Genomic DNA, 24,745 nt, shown 5'->3' with positions numbered 1-24,745 from the left:
CAAAAACCAGACTTATCTAGGGCAGAATATTTCCAACCAGTTTTAGTTAGGAATCCTTGCTTGCTAACATGACTAATGGCTGTGGAGCTTTTCAAAAGTGTTTGAAAAAGGCACAATTTGGGGTCTGTAGAAGGAATGGATTCATAATTAGTAGGTTAACATTGTACCAACCTTGACTTTTCCAGGGCCCTCTTCCTCCTCCTTCTTGTCTTCAAACTCAAATGCCACCGTCATCCTTTGCTGTCGCTGCTCCTCCCAGAGCGTGGGGTTAAAGCTATCACTATCTGACTGGAAATCTGAAATGTAATGGCCACACTGTCACTTACATATGTAGCCCTACGGTCAATGTATTCACTGCTGACAAAAACACATTTTCTTCTGTCACACTTTGCAAATACAGTTAAGAATTCTAAAATAGCAAGAACCCCCCTCCTACATTACTTGATTTCACAGCTTTCTAAGAAATATGTTTATGCCTCAGCTGAAAATTGCAATTTTTGCCAAGCTCACAGCTCATGATTGGCGTGGTAGACATTTTACTGTATGTAAACCCAACTTTAAAAACCACAAGTTGATCAGCAAAGGTGGAGTATAAAAAAACAAACAAAATAACAAACAAACATACAAACAATAAAATTATTTAAAAACAATGCAAGGTAGGTGCAAAACATAATATTTAAGAAACAATTTTAAAAAATTATGATAATCCATTCAAAAATAAAGGAAGGCAGGTACAAAAACATTATTAATAAAAAAAAAATTAGAATAGAAATGTAAAAATAAATTATAATACATTCAAAAATAACGCAAGGGAGTATCAAAAACATATTACTATAAAAACAATTGAGTACTGTCTGTGATACTTTTTTTATTTGCACTAACATACAATTCTGAGGACAAGCTTTCAGGGAGTGTCCCTTTCTTCAAGGTCTAAGCAGTACTCACAGTATTACAGTACTAGCTTACAGTACTAACAGTACTGCTTAGACCTGAAGAAGGGGACATTCCCCGAAAGCTTGTCCTCAAAATTGTATGTTAGTGCAAATAAAAAAAGTATCACGGACAGTACTCAATTGTTTCTGTCGCAAATGCACTAATACGGCTACAATCACCTCAAGCATATTACTATAAAAAAATTATTAGAATAAAAATAAAAAATCATAAAATTATTATAATACTCTTAGATTGTAAGCTCCTATCCAGGGGCGGACTGACCATTCGAGCACTCGGGCACTGCCCAAGGGCCTGGGGTCAGTAGGGGGCACCATGAAATGCGCCTGGTACCATTTATAGGCTTTTTTGGGTGTATTCTAAGTGTGGGCAAGGACACAGGGGCCCCATGATCCCCTATTGCCCGGAGGCCCCATGAGTTGTCAGTCCGCCCCTGCTCCTATCCCTCTTGTATTGAACTGTATTGTTGCTGTATTGTCTCCCTTTATATTGTAAAGCGCTGAGCAAACTGTTGGCGCTATATAAATCCTGTATAATAATAACAGTAATAATAATAGTACATTCACAAATAATGCAAGGCAGGTACAAAAATAATTATCATAAGAAATTCTAATGAAAATAAAAAAAAATCTACGGTAATTATCAAAATCTGTTCAAAAACAATGCAAGGCATATACAAAAAAGATGCTCCTCTGGATGATACATTTAATCACTTGGGTCTTTATCATACTTGATTTAATAAAGATCCGAGAAGCTGAGAGACATTGTCCAGAGGAGAGTATTTTTTGCACCTGTCTTGCATTGTTTCTGAACACATTTTAATATATTTTATTATTACAGGAGCTTATTAGAATTTTTTTAAATAATGTTTTTGGTACCTGCTTCCCATTGCTTTTAAATGGATTGTAATAATTATTTTATTTTTATTATCCTATTTCCTTTATAATATTATGTTTTTTGTACCTGACTTGCGTTGCTTCTACGGATTATGAACTATAATTATTTTGTTTCATAACCTGTTTGTGACAACATGAAGGAGTACACAGATCATTCATTCTCCTATAAGAGCGTATGGTTGGCAAGCTACTTTGGATATTATTATGTAAACCTCATATAAAATCTTATCTAAGACAGCCCATACATTAGTAATTTTTTTTTCATTCAACCAGCAGGTTAAACAAAAAAAAATTACCAGATCCCCCAACCACATATTTGAGGTGGATGGAGGAATCACTCCTGCTGAGCTAATGTATTCCAAAGGAAGGAAGACTTCCCCCCCTTTAGAATACACTGATCAGCGCTTCCAGCTATAGCCAGCAGTACTGATTGTGCAGACATTTTCCAACAGGTTGGTTGTACAGAAATTGATCGGTAAATCGACCTCGGTACAACCAAGCCTGCCCATACATGGATTGAAATTCAGCTGGTCCAGTCTGAACTGGCCAAATTTTGATCCATGTATGGCCAATTTAAACTGCAACATGTGAATGTAATTTTAAAAATAATTTTTAAAATCAATATTTCTAATCTAAGCTTCCATGAAAATAATACCTGTTGATTCTGCCATGAAGGTCCTTGTTCAGGTAGTTCCTTTTATGGGATGAAAATGCTCTGTCCCTGTATCCCAACTGTTTTGGTCACCCTCTCACGTCTTGCAACTGGGGGCAATAAGTGGTTGCGCTGATGCACATTGCAAAGGTATGGTCCACTGTTGTCACCATTAAAGAGGTTGCAGGTGATCAGATGTAAATAAATTAGACACGCTGATACTACCAAAGGGGACTTTTGGTTGTGGCATTACTATACAAGAATCTACACAATGGTGTCTACACATACCATTAGATAACCCCTCCATCCCCCAAATCTCAGCTACAGGAACATAACATTTCTGACACCTCCTGGTAGGATTGCAAGCTGTCCTGATCCCTCATGCTTCTTCTATGTTCTTACTCACCCATAACCATGATGGTCAGCCTTACCAATAAAAGTGGTCAGAGAGGCGTATATTGACGCTCAACACTACTGGTAAGTTGCAGCAGTCAAGGATTCAGAGCACCGAAAAAACTGGAGGAGTCATCTATAGATATGGTAAAAAGGATATGGCCCCAAAATGGGTCAGCAGCGGCACCTACTAAATAAAAGGGTGCCTCCAAGTGGATTCTTCAGGAAGGTCAGTATTTGTTGATCATAAAAATAGGTTAAAACACTATCAGCAGGTTTAGTCACTCTTTAGTGACCACTTTGTCAGGAAAAGGTGTACAGTACACTTTAATGGATGTGATCTATGTGTATCCTTTCAGCCCAGAGTATACGAAGTGGCCACTAAAGAACCACAAAATGTGTTGATGGTGTTTTGACCTGTTTTTATAATCAATAAATATGGACCTTCTTGCAAAATCTACTTGGAAGAACCTTATTTACCTTTATTTAATGGATGCCTCTGCTCACCACACATGGGTTCCATTTTGGGGCCTCATCATTTTTACCATATCTGTAGATGACTCCCCCCAGGTTTTTCGGTACTCTGAATCCTGGACTGCTGCAGCATGCCGATATTGACAATTCCTAAGTAGTGTTGAGAGTCAACTCACCACTTTTAATGGTAAGGCTGTCCATCACAGTTATGGGCAGGGGCAGACTGACCTTTTGGAAACTCAGGACTGCCCGAGGGCCCAGGGTCAGTAGGGGGCCCCATGAGATGACTCTGGTACATTTTCATAGGCTTTTTTGAGTTTGGGCAAGGACACAGGAGCCCCATGATCCTTTATTGCCTGTGGGCCCCATGAGTTGTCAGTCCGCCTCTGGTTATGGGCCAATAAGAACATGCAAGAAGCATGAAGAATCAGGACAGCTCCTAACCCTGGGGCATCATCCTTTTTAACCGTTGCTCACCAGATCTGATCATCGCAACTTGGTGCAGTGAAAGAATTTCCAGAAAACCCTGAAGAGCATTGAGTGCAACCGCCCACACTCTTCATGGAGACAGTCCTATTCTCACATGTGCTAAAATAGGTCGCATGACCCTAGGATCCAGCAAACCTACGAATGTGAGCATAAGCAGGTTAGAGCTAGCTAGTTAGGTGCTGCCCTGGATAGGAGGGCTAGGTTTAATTTAGTTCCCCGGGTTTTTTGTTGATTGGATCTTTAGGTCTGACCCACTGCTGCTGTGGATATAAAAAATGGGACAGTGGTCTGGAGCCAGAAAGGCCCTGAAGAAAGAAGGAGGTTCCTCAATGTTCCCCTGGAGGAGTTTGAGAGCCTTGTGGCAGGTCCATCAGCCGTGTTCCATGGAGGAGATCTCCACCTAAGAACCCGAAAGATATGTGAGCTATTCAACCTGGGGTTCACCCCAAAGAATCTAGCCACTGGGGAATGCCACTGTTGGACCTGAATGCACATAGACTCTACCTTTGCAGGTATGCCGAGGCACCACTTAAACCTGAGTTAGGATTAGGGATTAGGGACTACAAAAGTGCTGTTCTGTGTGATTTTTCGACTCTGTATGGAGTGTTCTGCATTTTATGCAGTAAAGTGTTGAAACTTTGTCTTCTGCCTGAAGTCCTTTGAAAGGGGTGCATTGCAAGTGATATTGCTACAGTCTGGGTCACTAACGTATTAGGGTATGAGGAGTCAGCACATTACAAGTTATCCTAGCGCAAGTTATACGAAGGTGCAAGCAGCCTGTTGGAAACGTGTACGTGTTATAGGTGGAATTGCCTCTAGCCACGAGGGAGATGTTGTCGGCACTCCCTGCGCCACGTTCCATCTCCCATAGCAACCAGAGCGGAACTGAATCACAGAGGTCCCCATCCTGTACAGAGGTATGGAAGTTCAACAGTTGAAGCCTGCACTATGTGCACGGCGGGGTTTCATGCTGCTATCGGGATTGGTAATGGGAAAACGGTGGTCAGTGTTTGGCACCACCCACCTAATTGAAGATGTACATTTACACAGGGACCCAAGAGTAACTGGAGAACCTGACTTAAGGTTGAGTTTTCCCCCTACAACAACCTCAGCCTTGTCCCTGGGTATTGATAGAAATGGCACGAGAGTAAAGCTACCCTATCAGTGGTGCCGAGAAGAACCCACCCAGTTCTCTTATACAACCCAGACTTGGCATCCAATTAATTATTGGGGACCATAGAAGAAGGTCTGACATCGCTCACCTACCACAACCCCCCCCTTACATGGATATATGCTTACTACACTTTTTGCAATACTTTTCACATACGTACAAGTGAATACAACTCTTAGAAGGATCTCTCGTGGCTTTTAGTCCCTTTTTTTCTCTTTGTCTCTGCTCATCTGGAGGACCACTGCCATCACTGCAATGTCACAACCTGTCCAGTACCTTCCTGCATACCTTCTGTACATGGGCTTGCAGCTGTATATAAATGAAAGCTACACGTTCTCACCAAAACAAAATATTCCACTGATAGATTGTAAAGCTGAATAAACTTCCTTTTTTTTTTTTCAAAACACCAGTAGAGCAGAAAGTCCAGGAAAAATCAATAGGCCAATTAACGTATACTCCTTCCTGTGAACGCACTCCCGTACTAGGCTGTGGTCCAAAAACCATCAGGGGTGAGTGTCACATTAAAAACATCAGCACTATGTTTACAGTATCGGGGGATTCCGGGAAAGAATTTAGAGGCAGCTGTCATGTTGGCTCAGCAACTTTACCTTTCTGCAGAATAATCATGATTGTGTGATATAACTGACGCAAGTGACGGCACAGGACAGCGGAGAGGAAATCTCATGGCTTGACCTAAGCTGTGTATTACACCTGATTGCAGGCGCGATGGCTTGCAGGTTACAAAAGTACAACCTTAGGCTGCATTCACACTGCAACACACCGCCCATGGAGTGTGTTACTATGTGCCGTGAAACCATGCGGTAACAAATAAGTTGCCACAATACACAAATGTAAATATACCAAAAGAGTTCAGAGCAGGGGCAGACTGACAACTCATGGGGCCCCCGGGCAATAGGGGATCATGGGGCCCCTGTGTCCTTGCCCACACTCAATAAAAGCCTATAAAAAGGTACCAGGGGCATTTCTCAAATGGTCAGTCCACCCCTGGTTCAGAGCAATGCAGCCTGATACAGTGGACCCGTCCCTAGGGCCACCCTCTGGATCTTTCCAAGCTGCTCTGTGTACCTAGTCCTGCAGCCTCTTGGGAGATGAGATGTAAGTATCCCTGGAGGATGCAGGATTTGGTACACACCATTCTGGCCTAGGCTGGAATGGCAGCACTGGGTAGGGCTAAAATTTCAAAAACATTTTTAAAAATAGATGGAAAAGAAAAAAACAAAAAACAAAAACATTTCCCCCAATTCTGCTTGCAGAGGGGATGGTATTAAAGCGGAAATAACTCCCTTTTGGGAGCTTAGATTCACTTTGCAAGTGTAAAGCTGGCGATACACTGACCAAATTTCGGCTGGTTCAGCAGGGACCGCCCGAATTTCGATCAGTGTGTGGTTGTCCCTGCTCACCAGAATTTGATCATATGATCGACTTCTGTTGGAAGAACATGTTGGAAAACTTTTCTCGATCAGCTGCTGCAGTCATCGATCAGTGTATTTTGACAACCACAGGCTGGATTGATGTGAACTTAGTTTGTATCTAACATACCCATCAAGAGCCCCATATTTTGAATACACACTCACCGGCCACTTTATTAGGTAACCCTGTTCAATTGTTTGGTAATACAAATTGCTAATCAGCCAATCACATGGCAGAAACTCAATGCATTTAGGGATCTAGACATGAAGATGAGTTGCTGAAGTTCAAACCAAGCATTAGAATGGAGAAGAAAGGGGAGTTAAGTGACTTTGAATGTGGCATGGTTGTTGGTTCCAGATGGGCTTGTCTGAGTATTTAAAAAACTGCTGATCTACTGGGATTATCACGTACAACCATATCTAGGGTTTACAGAGAATGGTCCGAAGAAGAGAAAATATCCAGTGAGCGTCAGTTGTGTGAAGGAAAATGCCTTGTTGATGTCCAAGGTCAGAGGAGAATGGGCAGACTGGTTGCTGTGACATTCAGATGGTAGGATCAGAATTTGGTGTAAACAACATGAAAGCACGGATCCATCCTGCCTTGTATCAACGGTTCAGGCTGGTAGTGGTGGTGGTGTCATGGTGTGGTGGATCCATCCTGCCTTGTATCAACGGTTCAGGCTGGTGGTGGTGGTGGTGTCATGGTGTGGTGGATCCATCCTGCCTTGTATCAATGGTTCAGGCTGGTGGTGGTGTCATGGTGTGGTGGATCCATCCTGCCTTGTATCAACGGTTCAGGCTGGTGGTGGTGTAATGGTGTGAAGGATATTGGCACTAGCAAGGTGTGCCTAACAAAGTGGTCGGGGAGTGTATGTACCTTGACTACCATGCTGTCTTTATGGTGACTTACTTACAGTGAGTCTGAATAGTTCCCCATTGGGAAGCTGGTCCTTCTATTTTAAGTTTATTTATACAAGACCATTGGCTATTTACTGAATGTACCTGAATTTCCCACCTGAGAGGCAGTGGCTTTACCTTGGTCTACTCATTTGCACCTCTATGGGCAACATGCACAGGCTTCGAATTCCAGTCTACCCTACTGATTGATATTACTCTATTATTAGGAATGGTTTCCTGTGTACTGATTATGTCACATATACTCCTGAAGAAGGATTCCTGAAATGTGTCGAGTCATGTGACATGTGAAATGTAATCGGAATCTTTACATGATGTGAACCCTTAGACGAAAAAGGGTTCTTAACGTGGTGTAATAGATTTTTTAAGTAAGTGTTAGGTACACAATAAAGTTGTTCTTACGGTACTTAGTTTTTCTTCTATGTCTTCACACAAAGTCTATGACTACATATTTTGTTCATAGTTGTACATATATTCTGACAACGGTGGTTCTAGCTGTCAGATTACAGCTTGGGAAGGGGGAGAGATTCTTCCATCAACCTTGTTTGTGTGGATGAAGGAATCTGTTCAGTAAGTGGACTAAAAAAACATTGATAACCAGCTTACCTCTAAACTGCATAAAGAGGGGAATTTTTATTATTATTATTTTTTTTTTGCCATCTGTGCCTTGTTTGGGAGACTTCCCTTCACTTCCTGTCCCTAAGACATAATAGGAAGTGAGGGGACATTTCTTACTGTTATTCAGTTCTCACCAGAACAGGTGTCTGCACTAAAAAATTTCCAACCACAGTTCTGGTGACAACTGTAATATTTTCTCTTTCCCTTCATTTTCTGTCTTGGTGAAAACAGCCATCAGACACACTGAGAGGGTGAATCTTCCCAGCAGGAAATTCAAAAGGTTCTAAAAGTTTCTGAATGCTTGGAAACAAAACAAAAGTTTTCATAATTAAGACACTTTAACCACTTGCCTACCGGGCACTTTTACCTGCTTCCTGTCCAGGCCAATGTTCAACGCCGTCGCAGTTTAAAGGGTAATTGCACGGTCATGCAACACTGTAGCCATATGACATTTTTTACCAGTTTCTGGAGACAGATAGAGCTTTCTTTTGGTAGTATTTGATCACCACTGGGTTTTTTATTTTTTGCTAATTGAAAAAAGACTGAACATTTTGCAAACAAAAAACCCAAACATTTTTCTTAGTTTCTGTAATTTTGTAAATAAGTAATTTTACTGATGTGCGCTGATTAGGCAGCACTGATGGGCACTTTTGAGGCTGCATTGATTTGCGGAACTGATAAGTAGCACTGATAGGCAGCATTGATGGGCACGGATAGGCAGAACTGATGAGGAAGCACTGATAGGTGGCACTGATAAGCAGAACTGATGAGGAGGCAATGATAGGTGGCACTGATAAGCAGAACTGATGAGGAGGCAATGATAGGTGGCACTGATAAGCAGTACTGATGAGGAGGCAATGATAGGTGGCACTGATAAGCAGAACTGATGAGGAGGCAATGATAGGTGGCACTGATAAGCAGAACTGATGAGGAGGCACTGATAGGTGGCACTTATAAGCAGAACTGATGAGGAGGCACTGATAGGTGGCACTGATAAGCAGACCTGATGAGGAGGCACTGATAGGTGGCACTGATAAGCAGAACTGATGAGGAGGCACTGATAGGTGGCACTGATAAGCAGAACTGATGAGGAGGCTCTGATAAGTGGCACTGATAAGCAGAACTGATGAGGAGGCACTGATAGGTGGCACTGATAAGCAGAACTGATGAGGAGGCACTGATAGGTGGCACTGATTGGCACTTATGGAGCTGCACTGATGATCAGTCCACTCAGTGTAGATGTTCCCGTGAGAAACACCGGTTACCCGTTCTCTTTCTCTTCTCCTCACACTGTCACAGCGGGGGAGGAGAAAACTGCTGATAACTGGCAAGTCTATATACACTGTGATAATCTGTGATTGGACACAGCTGATCACATGGTAAAGGACCGCTGTGATTGTCCCTTTACCACTCTCTGTGATCAGCTGTGTACAAAAGGACACAGCGATCACGGAGCACTCTCAATGTGCGCCCTGGGGGTGCATGGGGGGGGGGCAGGGTTCTGGAGGGACATCAGTAGAAGCCTTCCCAGACCCAGCCAACTGTGCTGTAGCCGTCCGCAGGGGCAGACTAACCATTCGGGCACTCGAGCACTGCCCAAGGGCCCAGGGTAAGTAGGGGGCCCCATGAGATGCCCCTGGTACCTTTCATAGGCTTTTTTGGGTGTGGTTTGAGTGTGGGCGAGGACACAGGAGCCCCATGATCCCCTATTGCCTGGGGGCCCCATAAGTTGCCAGTCCACCCCTGGTCGTCCACTTTAGCCCTGAACTCCTCATCAGTGGACATATATATACAGTAAGTGCTGTGTGCGGTGACCATACACAGTTTATTTGACAGTATAACAATAAGCAGCCTTGACAAATGATTTATCAATTTTTATTGAGATCAGAATTAATTCAAGGGTAGTTATTCCCTCAGCTCAGCTCATTCAATGACTGCATTATCTTGTTTTGCTTAAATATGAACTTATTGGCGCAGTGGGAAAATAATCTCATTTTAAAATATAAATCACAAAGAGACAAAAATATTTACCTTCATCACCACGCGGTTGCTGGGGGAACATGTAGTTGGTTAATACCCTCTGCTTCGTGTCCGGGTGCGCCTCCGTCTGTAGAGGGATGAGTGCTTTGGACTGAAACATACAGTTAAGCCCAAATTAATTTGGCATAAGAAAGTGCAGAGAATAAGGCGGTTAACATGACCAAATTACAGTAGTTTAGACAAAAAGTATCTTCCTTTCCATAAATAACCATTTCTGTGAGCTAAAGCCTAGGCAAAGATTACATGGTGTCTGGCTGCAAAAAGCATTGTGCAGCACTACTAAGTAGGAAGCAGATCCTACATATGTAAGGAGCAAACATAGCTTCTTCCATGAATGCACATAATACCAAACTATGGGGACAATTCACTAAAGGTTATCACATGCATTATGCTGGTCAGGTGACCACATGTCGCATGCAATACTGAAAATGTCAATTCACTTTTGCAAAAACGTTCATTAAATACCACATAAGAAGACCTTAAAGTCAATTCACAGAAGGAAATAAATAATTAAATGCATGCGGTAATCAGGTAGTGGTCAAGGCATGCGGTATGCACTGGTTGAAAGGGCGGCCAGTGTCTTTAAAGCGGAGTTCCATTCACAATGTAAAAAAATAAAAGTCAGCAGCTACAAAAACTTTAGCTGCTGACTTTTAAATAACAGCCACTTACCTGTCCCTCGATCCCGTGTGTCCTCCCCGCAGCCCGTTTCACCGGTGTTTCCGGCGCTGGCATCTTCATTGTGAGCACCCGACTGTGACAGCTTGCAGCTTCACAACCAGGGTTCCCACTGTGCATGCGTGAGTAGCAATGTGCTTTCTGAATGGTCCCATACTCTTCTGGGACCTGTCATGTGTCCCAGAGGACTACAGGGAGGAAGGAGGGGAGGACAACTTATGCTTCCGATCAGGGGCGGACTGACAACTCATGGGGCCCTCGGGCAATAGGGGATCATGGGGCCCCTGTGTCCTTCCCCAAATTCAAAAAAGCCTATGAAAGGGTACCAGGGGCATCTCATGGGGCCCCCTACTGACCCCCGGTCCTCGGGCAGTGCCCGAGTTTCCAAATGGTCAGTCCGCCCCTGCTTCCGATCGCCTAGGTGATCACAGCAGAAGTGGCAGCAGGTACCTGTCCATTTTGGGTACCCACTCCCCAAAGGTGCCAATCCTTAATGGGGAGTGGGGGACCAGTCTTTAAAGTGGAACTTCCTCATTTGGGTGAAGTTCTGCTTTAATAACTAAAAACCAAAAACTGTCATGGTTGTTAAGGAGCAGGCGGCCATTATGTCCTTAACAATCGAAGAGTCATCAGCTGTCAGCGGGGTTTCCACTTGACAGCTGAATGTAAAAAAGTAATTGACAGCAATTAAAAAAAAAAAAAAAAAAATGGTGTGGGCTCCCCCCCCCCCCATCCATAACAAGCCTTTCGGGTTGGTGTGGATTTTGAGGGGAACCCCCACACCAAAATGAAAAAAAAAAAAAAAATGGCATGGAGTCCCCCCCAAAATCCACACCAAACCCTTATCTAAGCATTCAGCCCGACAGGTCAGGAAAGGGGGGGAGTGAGAACCCACTCCTGAACAATACCAGGCCAAATGCCCATGTTGATGGGGACAAGGACCTCTTCCCAACAACCCTGTGACCGGTGGTTGTGGGGATCTGCAGGCAGGGATCATATCGGAATCTGGAAGCCCCCTTTAACAAGGGAGCCCCCCAGATCCCAACCCTCCATGTGAGTTTGGGGTACATGGTACCCCTATGCATTCACGAAAAAGAAAGGTGTAGTTTAAAAAAAACACAGAAGGCAGTTTTTGACAAGTCCTTTCTTAAAAAAACAAAAATAAATAAAAATGGCCCTGGTGTAGATCCAGCGTCATTCACAATGCCCGATGCCTAAAAAAAAAGAAAAAAGTCTCCAATCACGATGAAGGCTCATGCCGTCTGACAGCTCCGCCGCCTGATTGGTCTTAAATAACTAAGGGGCAGGGCCAGCCTGTGACAACGCCAGGGGACCCCATCCCCATGTGATGTTATGGACCGGGGCATGCTGATGACTCGTTACCTTACCGCATGTTTCCACTACTAATAAATACTGCATGACTAACTCATGGGGTCATTTAGTAGCGTTTTTTAGTTAATGCCAACACTTTTTTTCAAAAACATTGTGCAGTATATTACCGCATACTTGGTTGCGGTAAGATACCACTTTGTGAATTGTCTCCTATATAAAGAAACAATGTATTAAATATTGTAACGTACGTGGATACAAACATATGCAATAAGCAGTTCCTTTTTCTTATACTGTACATTTAAAGAGTAACTCCACTTTTGTTGAGAAAAAAAAAAAACATTCCCCTCTGGGTGATCTATGTACATTGCAGGGATTTTAACAAAGTTTTTTGCAGATTCCTACCTTTTGTTATGCTTTAGAAAGAGCTGTTTGTCTGTGAACGTGTGAAAAGTGAATGTGTATGGGAGTGGTTTCATAATTATCAATCAGCTGCTGCACCTGGACGGCTCTAATGAGCTAAGTGGCAGGGTCTGCATGCCTTTAGATGTGATTACTCTTTGGGAGTATCCCACCAAAAATGATATTTTTGTTGCAGGGGATGCCAAAAATCTGACTTGTCTCAGTGCAGACTTCTGGGAAAACCAGTGAGCCAATCACACAAGCAGGAAATTATGTTTCTGAGGGGTGTTCTGTACACTATTTGTGTACAGAACACCTCCAGGTTGCCATATTGCATTTTACAGAAAATAACAGAGCTACAGATTGAAAAGGAAAGGTAACTTTTAATAACGTTCAATTACAATATGACTTGTGTCACAACTGTCTATGCTATATTATTTTTTTCTATTTGCTATTTTTTTTTCCCAAGAAAGTGGAGTTATCCTTGAAAACCGAACCCCACAATTTACCATTCCCCCACCCCCGAAGCCCAACCCAATGTTTTTTTAAGTACCTATACTTACCTTTGTTCTTGATATCTTCTTGCTGGTCCAATGACATTGCCGCTTCTTCTCATTCTTCCAGCAGTGGTGGTGGTGGAGGAGGGGGTGGGCATTCTTCCAGTGCCGCTCATATAATGACGAGTGAGCACCGATTAGTCCAATCAGTATTGAGAGCCCAGTCTGCATGATGACATACCCCCTAACAGAGGCGGACTGACCATTTGGAAACTCGGGTACTGCCCGAGGGCCCGGGGTCAGTAGGGGGCCCCATGAGATGCCCCTGGTACCTTTTTCATAGGCTTTTTTGAGTTTGGGCAAGGACACAGGGGCCCCATGATCCCCTATTGCCCGGGGGCCCCATGAGTTGTCAGTCCACCCCTGCCCCCTAAGCGGGTGTAAATGACAGACTGGGCTCACAGGAAATGGGCGGAATGACAGAGTGCCCTGCTCTGCCCTGAGAACAACTACTGGTGCTGGAGTGAGGAGGAAGACAGGACAGCGCTGGAACATGAAGAGGGTAAGGCCCCTTCAACATGAGTGGACCGATGGGGTCCGTCTGTCGGTTTTTCAGGCGGACCTGATTGGTCCATCCATAGACTTCTATGGACCGGCGAATGTCAGTGGACTCCTGTCACCTCCTATATGCCAAAAACAGACAAATGGGGATCCGGTCCCTATCCGTCCAGCGGATCGGAACGGATGACAATCTGGTGGAAACGGACAGATGGTCCGTTTCCATCCGACCGTCCTGTTGAAATCAGCAGGCCGTTTCCTGTGTCCGCTCTGCTGACCCGTCATCCACCTGCTCAGTGGGGATCAGCGTATAGATACTTGCTGAGCAGGTGGATCACGCTAATGGATCCAACCCATCTGAAAGAAGCCTAAGTAAAGATTTACACTTATTTTTTCTTTATATACGGGGTGGTGGGGGGATAAAAATTAAAAAAGACAAAGTCCTGGAGATATGCCTCAAATATATATTAGAAAATGCAGTATTTTTCCTTAAGAAGTACAAAGTGCAGCAATCCCACTTAATAGTTACAGAAGGAACACAAAATGTGATTGGTTGGTTTGCGGCACGTCAAAATACCCTGTTAAACTCCTTGGCGGTATGATTCTATCCGATTTTTTGTGCTGAAAGCGGTGCCATTTTTTTCCATGGAATTACCGTATGTAGTTTTTTATTGCAGGCTGTAATTTTTAGAAATAACTCACTGAAATCTGTCCGAACAAGAGTCTAGTAAATATTCTGGATATGATAAAATTTGAAACACGAAATCATAAATTATAATTTAATAAATAATCATAAAAAATAATAATATAATAATAATAAATTTAATTCAATAATATAATCAAACCAAAAACACTGAAATTTGAAATACAGAGGCAAGTTCGCACATCGCTGAGCAAAGTTGCAAAATCGTTTTCAGTGTCTGATGACGAATTTCCCCTACGAATCATTATCACTCAATTCTGCAAGTGGTTCTGATTTACTATCGCTGTTCTCTAGCCGGTCTAAAACCGATTTTGACCTAAAGGGACGCTTTTTGGACGCCATGGACTTTTCTAAGTTTCCAGGCAGAAAGAACATTCAAAATGCAGGCAGGGCACAGGACAAAGCAGTAGGGACAAAATATATGTGAAATGCATTGAAACAGCAATGACAGCAAAAATGACATTTTTTAAAAATTTCAAATTTCCCGCCGGTTCCGGCACCCGTACGTCCCGACATCACAGGGACCGGAACACAGAAGCCGGATGCCGGCATCGGCCGGAGGAGATGGCCGGGGACGCTGCAGGGGACACATCGTGGGAGCGAAGGACAAGGTAAGTGCTGCAGGGATCCCCAGAGCAGCGCCGCATGGTAAGCCCGAGTGTAGGTCGGGGTTACCACTTTTGGTATAGAAATTTTACCCCGAGCTACACTCGGGAATACCGCTAAGGAGGTTAAATAAACCTGATAAAGAAAGTGATAAAGTGATGTTGATAGTTGACATGTTTCATCCCTACTGGGTCCCCAAGCCCTAGTAGGGGGCAAAACACATCAGCGGAGGTCATGAGTGGAGTATCACAACATTCCTGGATCATGAAAGTTTTTAGGCTTTGTGGGAGTTGAGTACAGCTGTACATTCTTTCATTGAGGAAAACTGCGGGGAGTTGATGAAGCTTGGCAGTAGCCAGCACCCGCAGCCAGATGGACCAGAAGTGCAGGACCATGGACCACTGTTGTGCAGCACTCACTGATAATTATGTAAAAAAAATCTCATTACCTGATTGTCAGAAAGCCACAGAGCAGCAAGTTCTTTAAGTTTCGTAAAGCTGAACGGCAAATTTTTTAACCTGCAAAAAAAAAAGGCAGACGCACACTTACACATGCAAACGTTGTGGTCATTTACATTTTGTACTAACTTAAGTTTCCACATTTTACACATGATGTGATTCTGTTTCATACAGCTGTGTACTTTTTACTATTCTATAGGCCAAATAATTAGCAAAACTGTAAGATGCAGAAATGGGTTGTCTGAAAATTGAACTGCACGTATTGTATAACTAACCCATTGGGCACATTTGTATTTATGAGATAAAACACGTATTAATTCATCTCAAGTCTTACTGTGGTGACTAGCAACACCCTTTATTAAGTGTTCTTGCATGGCAAGACCACTTACTGTTATCTCACACATATATTCTTATTATTATAGCCAAATTTACCACCCTAACTCCTCCTTGTTCCTGATTGGTGTGCTATTACTTTGTGGAACGTTTCGCCGAATGGTTCACAAAGTATCGGCGTTTTTGTGGTGAAATTGGTCCCATAGGAATGAATGGCGGAATGTTCAAAACTAGAGTGGGAACTGAACACAAGAACACGTCACACAATTTCCCCAGAAATTGTAGTTTTTCTAGTTATGAATGAAACCCAAACATACTGTACAGTAGTGGCCAATGCACCACAGTGGAAAAAAGGGTACATTTATTCAAATCCATTGCTACACATTGGTAGATTTAATGCAGTGTTTCTCAACTCCAGTCCTCATGGACCCCCAACAGGTCATGTTTTCAGGATTTCCCTCAGATGAAACAGCTGTGGTAATTACTAAGGCAGTGAAACTGATCAAATCACCTGTGCAAAATAATGGAAATCCTGAAAACATGACCTGTTGGGGGTCCATGAGGACTGGAGTTGAGAAACACTGCCTTAATGCAACACGTTAATGTGCGACATATTGTGAAGTTATAAATCTGACTAGGGTCCCTTGGATCTAAAGGATTTCATCGTGAACCATTCATATGCCTTTGGAGGGTTGAGTTGGTGGAAGTGAAGGCAGTTGGTCATTACCATGGGCCAGTTTTCTTTTGGTAACAGATTATCTATCTATCTCCTTGTGGAGTCCCCTTTGTGTTTCAGAGATCCCTTGTGGGTAGCTTTGCACTCTGCAACTTAACTGCATCCCAGGGGCAGACTGACCATTTGAGCACTCGGGCACTGCCCAAGGGCCCGGGGTCAGTAGGGGGCCCCTTGAAATGCCCCAGGTACCCTTTTATAGGCTTTTTTTGAGTGTGGGCAAGGACATAGGGGCCCCATGATCCCCTATTGCCCGGGGGCCCCATGAGTTGTCAGTCCGCCCCTGCCGCATCCACCGTTTGGTATAATTCCCCTTTATTTGAAAGCTGCTGCATCTCTTGTTTTCTCCGTAGAGGAAGATGAAAGAAAGAGCGCACAAACCTTGCGCATTACCTCAATAGATAGTGACTAATTTTATTAATAAGGAAATATACTCACAAAGTGATGGTATAACAGGCATAAGTAACCATAATCCAAACAGGGTTACAGGTAAATCAAAAAGGGGGGGGATGAAGCCGGGCGGGGGGGGGGGCAGTTCAGCTGTAATACTGACACTCAGTGGCTGAATATCTCCTTGCTATGGGAACTCTGCCATACTGAAGTCTCGATCTGCTCAACCCAGCTCTGATGAAGAAGGGAGCACCCTTCGAAACGCGTTAGCCTTCATCCCCCCCCCCCCTTTTCGATTTACCTGTAACCCTGTTGGGATTATGGTTACTTATGCCTGTTATACCATCACTTTGTGAGTATATTTCCTTATTAATGAAATTAGTCACTATCTATTGAAGTAATGCGCAAGGTTTGTGCGCTCTTTCTTTCATCTTCCTCTACAGTTTTATTAAGCTTCCCCAGCTTCATGATAGAGCTGCACAACCTCTGATCACCAGGGGATGAACACACAACACGCTGTTTGTCACTAACGCCTGTTTGATCTGAGTCTTTGAGCGCAGGAGATAATGGATCTTTGGTGATCTCTTGTTTTCTCCACCTGTGATTCCCCGGTGACACCATGGGGTTGATTTACTAACAGTGGAGAGTGTAAAATCTGGTGCAGCTCTGTATAGAAACCAATCAGCTTCCAGTTTTTTTTCTGTCAAAGCTTAATTGGACAAGCTGACATTAGAAGCTGATTGGCTACCATGTACAGCTGCAGCAGATTTTGCACACCCCAGTTTTAGTAAATCTACCTCCATGGGTTTTATGGCAGCATTCTTTGGCTTTCAATTGGTGGTGTCTTCTAGACTCATAAGTTGGTGGACGCGACATATCTTTTCTATCTATTACATCTTCCTGAAGAAGCCTGTAGCGAAACACGTTGAAGAACCAGTTACCATCTATACCTCTATGTAACACAAACTGTTTGTTTACGAAAGGTTATTTAAACCTACAGCTGTAATGCCATGCATATGTAACAGAATAGGTATATTGTAAATGGTATTATTTTTAATAAATGTGTCTGTGACCTCAACAATTTAAAAAAAAAATCTACATTGATGTCTTTGATCTGAAAAATTTTCTGGAATAAAGTACTTTTTCATTTGATTTTCTTGTTTTTGTGAATGGCACCTTAAAAATCCCATTTGTTTATATGCAAACATCCTTTTTTACTTATGAGCTGAGGATGTGGTCCCATCAATCCTCTTTTCTGCTACCTTTCATATGCCTGTTTTCATTTTTTAGCTTACACTTTCAGATCATACTTAACACACTATCCACCATTTTTAATCCATAACACCCTTCTGGTGCCAATGTTACCACCCACATAGGGTTGCCACTTGCCCAAACCTTTGCCTACTTAGGCGGTAAAAAAAAAAAGTTACTAAATAGGGAGGCCTGTGTCTTTTTCCTGAAAGATATAGAGTCACTGCATCCATACAGTCAGCAGAAGACACGCAGGTGTTGTGGGTTAATAAAATATTCCTTATGTCCCTCATTAAACTAAGCTCTAGAGTTGGTTTGTTAAATGCTAATTGCATGAACATAATTAGCACACATGTGCAACGTATGCTCCAACTGATTGCCTCTTGTGCTGGATACCTGCCTAACAGATGATGCTCCACATTGAGAGTCTTCAAAGTGGCAACCGTCTCATTTCTCTGCCACAAGTGGGCCGTAAGGATGTATCCATTATGACAAGATGGATGTAAGAGCTTCGGCTCATAAAAAATTGTATATGACAGAAAGACTTTCCATATCACGTGACACGCAAATGTGAATAGAAATACCATCTTCGATGCTAATGAATCATACCATTACTTATAAACTAAAGTATATTTTCTAAGAGCTTTGATTTAAGTTCTTTACATATGCTAGACCAAGTGGGGCAGAAATGTTCTTGCTTTGTGTTTGCCAAAGAGTCAATAAAGGACCCAAAATATTGAGCAGTGTTGGAAGAGGTGTAGCAAAAGTTGTGATGAACTCTAAACCTGGTCTTGAGGAACTTGAGCAAGTGTAAGGCTAAATCAGTTCAGATGGGGGGAGAAGGTGCATACTCTACAAGCTGGAGGGGGTTAAAAGAGTAAAGGGGTTTAGGGGTGTAGAAGAGGATACAAAGGACTTTTGCTGGATATGATGCAGAGACACAGCTGACTTTAAAGCCACCTTTTCACTTTTCATAATACATAGCGTTTTCCAATGTCCTTTCTTCCCCAGCCATCCCAGTGTACTTATCCCCTCCATGGAAGCTTTCAATTTTCACTTTCTGCTATTCCTCACTTCTTGTAAATCATCTTCCATCATGTACTGCCTTAGTGCATCGCAGAATACTCTAGGCCACTCCTCCCTTTTTACCACCACTTGTTTTATTTCCATCAATTTTTTGTACAATCTGATTGTACAATCTCCTTTAAATCTTCCATACAGTTATGTAGCACAAGAGCCTCTGAATAGATTGCCTAGTAGTGATGGGCTTGATGTTCGAGTTTAACGTAAGTGCGACTCAAACATCAGCCATTCATTTGTTCGGTGAACACACAAGCGGTAAGGCTGTTCACCGACGGTGCCCCACAATGCACTGCTCTCTGACAGTGCATTGCAATTGGCCAAAGAAATGCACCTGACCACAGATTAGGTGCAATGCTTTGGCCAATCACAGCACAATTTGGGCAGAGCTAGTGGTGATGTCACCACTAGCTCTGCTCAATTTTTTACATCTGGCTAATGTCAGATGGCAGAGACTGCTCGGCGGGTGCAGATGGGTCAGCAGGCATCAGGTTTGTTTTTATTTTGGCAAGTCGGCGTCACCATGACAATGCAGGATGCCATGATTGACAATGGATTACAATGATGAAACCATTGTTTTTTGCTTTTTTTTAACATTTGTTGTATTTTTATTCACCTTTTACACTTTTTTGGTGAATGGGTTCCCCATATTCATTCACAAGGGGGGATCTGGGTGCCCCTTGTTAAAGGGGGCTTCCAGATTCCGATAAGTTACCCCCTGCAGACCCCCACAACCACAGCTCAGTGTTGTGGGGAAGAGGCCCTTGTCCCCATCAAGAAGCACCATGTTGAGGGCATGTGGCCAGGTACAGCTCAGGGGGTGCCCTCCCCCCTTTCCTCCCCTGCCAGGCTTGTGCTCGGATCAAGGATTTGGTAAGAATTTAGGGGGGGACCCCACGCTCCCCCCATTTTTGAGGGATGGGAAGGTTCCCCTTAAAAGTCTTACCAGACCTAAAGGGTATGGTATGGCTTTTAGGGGGAAGCCCACACACTTTAAATAAAAAATGTTTTTATTGCAGGGTCCCTTCTAACCTTCCTACCAGACCTAAAGAGCCGGGTATGGATGGGGGGGGGGGGGTGCCACGCTATTTTTTTTTTTCTTAAATAAAAATATAATTAAAAAAAAAAACGCATTAGCCTCTCAACTGTGTGGGATTGGAACAGAAGACACGGCCTACGACTGGAGATGTTTGTCCAATAAGTCTGTTTTTATTCATGTATGTGAGTATAATATTGTACATGATATTTAATAAATGGATATGATGGTAATGCACTAGGCATACAGTGTGGGAATAGTCCAGGGAATATCTGATTGCCTCTCGGGGGATCAGGAAGGAATTTTTTTCTCAGCAGGTGAAAATTGGATCATGTTTTGCTGGGTTTTTTTTTTACTTCCTCCAGATCAACTGTGGGTGTAGGATTATAACTTTTTTTTTTTCTATGGTTGAACTGGATGGACATTTGTCTTTTTTCAGCCGGACTAACTATGTAACTATATGTGTTGAAGACTACCCAGTCTGAGGAGAGCTACATCGAGCAACACATTGCTTGACAAGATTTTACGTGAAGAGCCTTGGTCTGAGCGCTGGATGGTTTGGATTTATCTGTCTGTGTGAAGACGCAGCCCTAAGTTTTCTCATTAACCAGAACACGACTGGATGTTTAAAGTGAATGCAAGTTCACGCCACCGCATTTTTGTTGGAGCAGTCTGAGGGTATATGACATAAAAAAACCTAATAACTTAGTCATAGTATATAAGGAGTGAAGGCAGCACCTTCAATCAAATAACCAGGAGGCCCCTCTTCCCCAACGATCGGTATGATGTGACTCAGTACTCTGATGTTTCACAAATACACTCATCTTCATTGCCGTGACTTCTGCAATCTGCCTGACCCTGCCTGGCTCTCTTCACCTGTTTGGGTTGCTCTTCTCACACATTTTTTTCATGTTTTAATATCTTTTGACTATGTTTATGTCCTTGTGATACCTGTTGTCACTTAAGTTTAATACTCTCAGCTTTGTCATCTGGCCGATCTCCTCAGGTAGAAACTCCAGCTTATTCGATCGCAGTGACATCACGGTGACGTTCTTGCAGTTTCCAATCTAACATTGAGAAAGTAAGAATATTTTAATCAACATTATTCCAGATGAACCCAATAAACATACCAAACTTTCCAGATGATCCAAATAGAAACATAAAAAAGTGACGGCAGAAAATGTCCGAGTGGTGCATTGAGTCGGATCCTTTTTTTGTGTGTTTTCTTTGGGGTTTGGTTTGAGTTTTTCTTTTTGTTAACTATTTTGTCTGAGTATATATCTATGCTTGTCCCATGCATGTTTGAAGCTATTTACTGTTGAGTGGCTCACTACCAGTATCACTACAAGCATAGAATTATACTCAGACAAAAAGTTAACAAAAAAAAAACAAAAAAACCCCCAAACAAACCCCCCCTCAAAAAAAAAAGGACAAAAAAAGGGCAGACTCGATGGACCACCCGGTCTTTTTTTTATGTCACTTTTCTATGTTGCTATGTTTCTAATAAGTCATCAGTAAGTCTCGATTCACACTTGAAATTCACGCGACTTAAAGTGCAACTTTGCCAGGCAACTTCCTGGTGACTTGAGTACTACTTTGATGCAACTTTGAAGAGATTTTCAGGGAATGCCTGGGTAATCTTCCTATAATTTCAGATCCAAATCACATCAGTATAGATGAGGATCCCACTTGGAGGCGACTGCTATTAAAGTCTATGGGCACAAGTCGGATAGAAGTCACCTTGAAGTAGTGCAGGAACCTAAATCTAAAGTCGGAGCAACTTCAGTAGTGATTATTAGAACAGCTCTCATTGACTAACATGGGATTTCACATGTCATATGACTTGGGGGTCTCACAAGTCAGATCTCAAGTCGCAGCACTGTGAACTGAGCCTAAATGCATTTATTTCTAAGTTACACTGTTTTAGTCTGATCACTTTTAGACAGCTTCTTTCTGCCTGCAGCACAATTATGACATCATCAGAGACTAGGCAAAGTCACTTGGATGGATGTCAAGGATGGAATTTTATCGATAAAAGGTAGGGTTTTTTTTGTAAATCATACTGCTGCTATGTATTGTGACATTTCAGAAGTTTATTCATGCAGCAGTATAGTTACTTAAAGGTCCATTTTAACCTTTAATTTTGCATGATTATACATGATTGATCCACACCTACCAGTTTTCAGCCTTAAAACCACCATTTATTGTTTTACAATGTATATAATCCAGGAAATCCCTGGAGTTCTGAAGAAAATACACAAAGAAAGCTCCCTTTTGTGAGAGATTATCAGATTAATATATACTGCATTTTGCTATTTCTGTAACTAATTATCCAATGCCTTTTTCAAGAAAGAGATCAAGAAGCAAAATGCTAATTTGTAAAGCTGTTGTTTGGGCGGTAAAAAAAAATTAAGCGCGTATTACAAGTTTATTGTTTTGCTTCTTCAACATCCCCCAACTCTATTCACCCCCAATTTATCAGGGAATGCTTCCTCCTAACTATTCTAGTGGCATTGTTATCCATTGAGGAGACCGTCCAACCCAGCTGGCCCTCTGTTCAATGGATGACCATTCTCCTCAATGTTCCCTCCCCAAACTTGAACCACACGGCAGACCTAGGTAGCATAGTCCTATAAACCAGGGGTCTCCAAATTTTCAAAGGTTTTTGGGGGGACACACTAGCCAATGGAAGTAGGAAAAGCCCCATCGTTAGTTACAACAGGAGAAATAGTGGCTCATCATTGGTGTTAGTGGAGGGAATAGTTCCCCATCATTGGTGTCAGTGGAAGGAATAGTGTCCCATTATTGGTGTCAGTGGGAGGCATAGTACCTCATCATTGGTGTCTGTGGGATGAATAGTGGCCCATCATTGGTGTCAGTGGGAGGCATAGTACCCCATCATTGGTGTCTGTGGGATGAATAGTGGCCCATCATTGGTGTCAGCTGCAGGATTGGGCCCCATCATTGGTGTCAGTGGAAGGAATAGTGCCCCATCATTGGTGTCAGTGGGAGGATCAGTGCTCCATCATTGGCATCAGTGGGAGGAATGGTTCCTCATCAATGGTGTCAGTGGGAGGAATAGTGCTCCATCACTGGTGTCAGCGTAAGAAATGGTGCCTCATCTTTGGTGTCAGTGGCAGGAATAGTGCTCCATCAATGATGTCAGTGGGAGGAATGGTGCCTCATCATTGCTATCAGTGGGAGGAATTGTGCCCAAAAGGCTGGATAAAGGCAAGCAAAGGGCCACATCCAGCCCCCGAGCTGCAGTTTGGAACCCACTGATATAGACCAATCCTTTCTGTGTTGCTGGAGGGAAAGATTTGGTACCCGAGTGAAGGCGTGTGATGACCTCACCTGGACTTTCAAGAAGTTTTTCTCCTGAAAGGCCCAAGGTAAGTAATAAAAAAGGTTCTCTTGAGCTTAGCTTTAGTTGAGAGTTAGGTTAAAAATGTAGACTTGTCCAGAGATGGGCTTTAAAAGGTAAGTACAGTTTTAGTGCACTTATCCCTTACTGCTTTATTCTCACAGCGGTTTAGTTTTAGTTTAGAACCACACATCTTTTTTCCCAGACTCTTTGAATCTTTGCACAGCTCCACCTGGGCCTTCACACTACACTCCATTCACTTCAAGGGAATGCCCAACTACAGCCCGCTGGTCTCCTGAAGTTCCTCTAAATATGAATTAGCACTTCCTTGCACCCTTTAGTAAATAAGGCTGCTTATGTACCCCCTTCCACCAATTATTTCCACCATAGCCACCAACTCACCTCCCGCGGCAGCTCTGTAAGAAAGTTCTCATCCACGGCCAACGTGCGGAGATTGTGCAGGTATCCGATGGTGGGAGGCAGGCTCTCCAGCTCATTACAACTGCAATCAAACTCTTCTAACAAAGATAAACTGAAATTTTAGAAGAAGATTTATTGAGCAAATCCCAGGGTAATGATAACATCTACTTCAATATATTTTACCAGGCAGAACAGGACAGATGGGGAAACAAACACAAACACCAGCAGCAATTCATCTTCTCGCAGTCAGTGAATGAAAGGTGATGGTCAGTAAGACAATGAGGACTGAATCACAAGCATTGGAAAATCAGTTGAGGGATGTAGCTATAGCCAGTAGGAGTGATGAAAAGACCAACCTACCAACTCGTGTCCATTCAGAGTGTCAGCCTCTAGGGCAAGAACATTCAAGGGGAAAACACTGCAGGCAAAGTATAGGCTGGAAAACTAAAAGAAAACTAATAGAATTAATCCAGCTTGTAATCAAGTTATTTAAACCTTTGCAGTGTTAATGTAACCTATGTCTTATTATTATACAGGATTTATATAGCGCCAACGGTTTGCTCAGCACTTTACATTATAACGGGAGACAATACAGCAGCAATACAGTTCAATACAAGAGGGATTTGAGGGCCCTGCTCCGTGGAGCTTACAATCTAGGAGGGAGGGGTGAATGGTACCGTAGGTAGTCACTGTGGGGGATGGAGTGGTTGGAAGAGTAGAGGATTCCAGAATTAGCAGAGGGTGGGATAGGCTTCCCTGAAGAGATAGGTTTTCAGTGATCGCCTAAAGTCAATTAGAGTAGGTGAGAGTCTGATAGATTGGGGTAGGGAGTTCCAGAGGATGGGTGACACCCTGGAGAAGTCTTGGAGACGAGCATG

At 42.9% G+C, this 24,745-nt stretch overlaps 1 protein-coding gene across 6 annotated transcripts in view; it reads right to left on the bottom strand.

Annotated features, from left to right (window-relative positions):
* LRRC7 (leucine rich repeat containing 7) overlaps nt 1-24,745 on the bottom strand; it is a 508,212-nt gene that overhangs the window by 87,304 nt on the left and 396,163 nt on the right. For all 6 annotated transcript variants that reach the window (XM_089660766.1, XM_089660763.1, XM_089660761.1 and 3 more), the window contains 5 exons: nt 23,850-23,979; nt 21,035-21,150; nt 15,251-15,320; nt 10,021-10,120; nt 172-296 (listed from right to left, as the gene is read on the bottom strand). In XM_089660766.1, coding sequence (XP_089516892.1) covers nt 172-296; nt 10,021-10,120; nt 15,251-15,320; nt 21,035-21,150; nt 23,850-23,979 — 541 coding nt within the window. The remainder of the gene's footprint in view (nt 1-171; nt 297-10,020; nt 10,121-15,250; nt 15,321-21,034; nt 21,151-23,849; nt 23,980-24,745) is intronic.

The sequence above is a fragment of the Staurois parvus genome, unplaced genomic scaffold (assembly GCF_062004578.1).
Source record: "Staurois parvus isolate SC_StPar_1 unplaced genomic scaffold, SC_StPar_1.0 ptg001270l, whole genome shotgun sequence".
Taxonomy (NCBI): domain Eukaryota; kingdom Metazoa; phylum Chordata; class Amphibia; order Anura; family Ranidae; genus Staurois; species Staurois parvus.
Note: the sequence above shows the minus strand (reverse complement) of the source record. Positions and strands in the feature narration are given on the sequence as shown.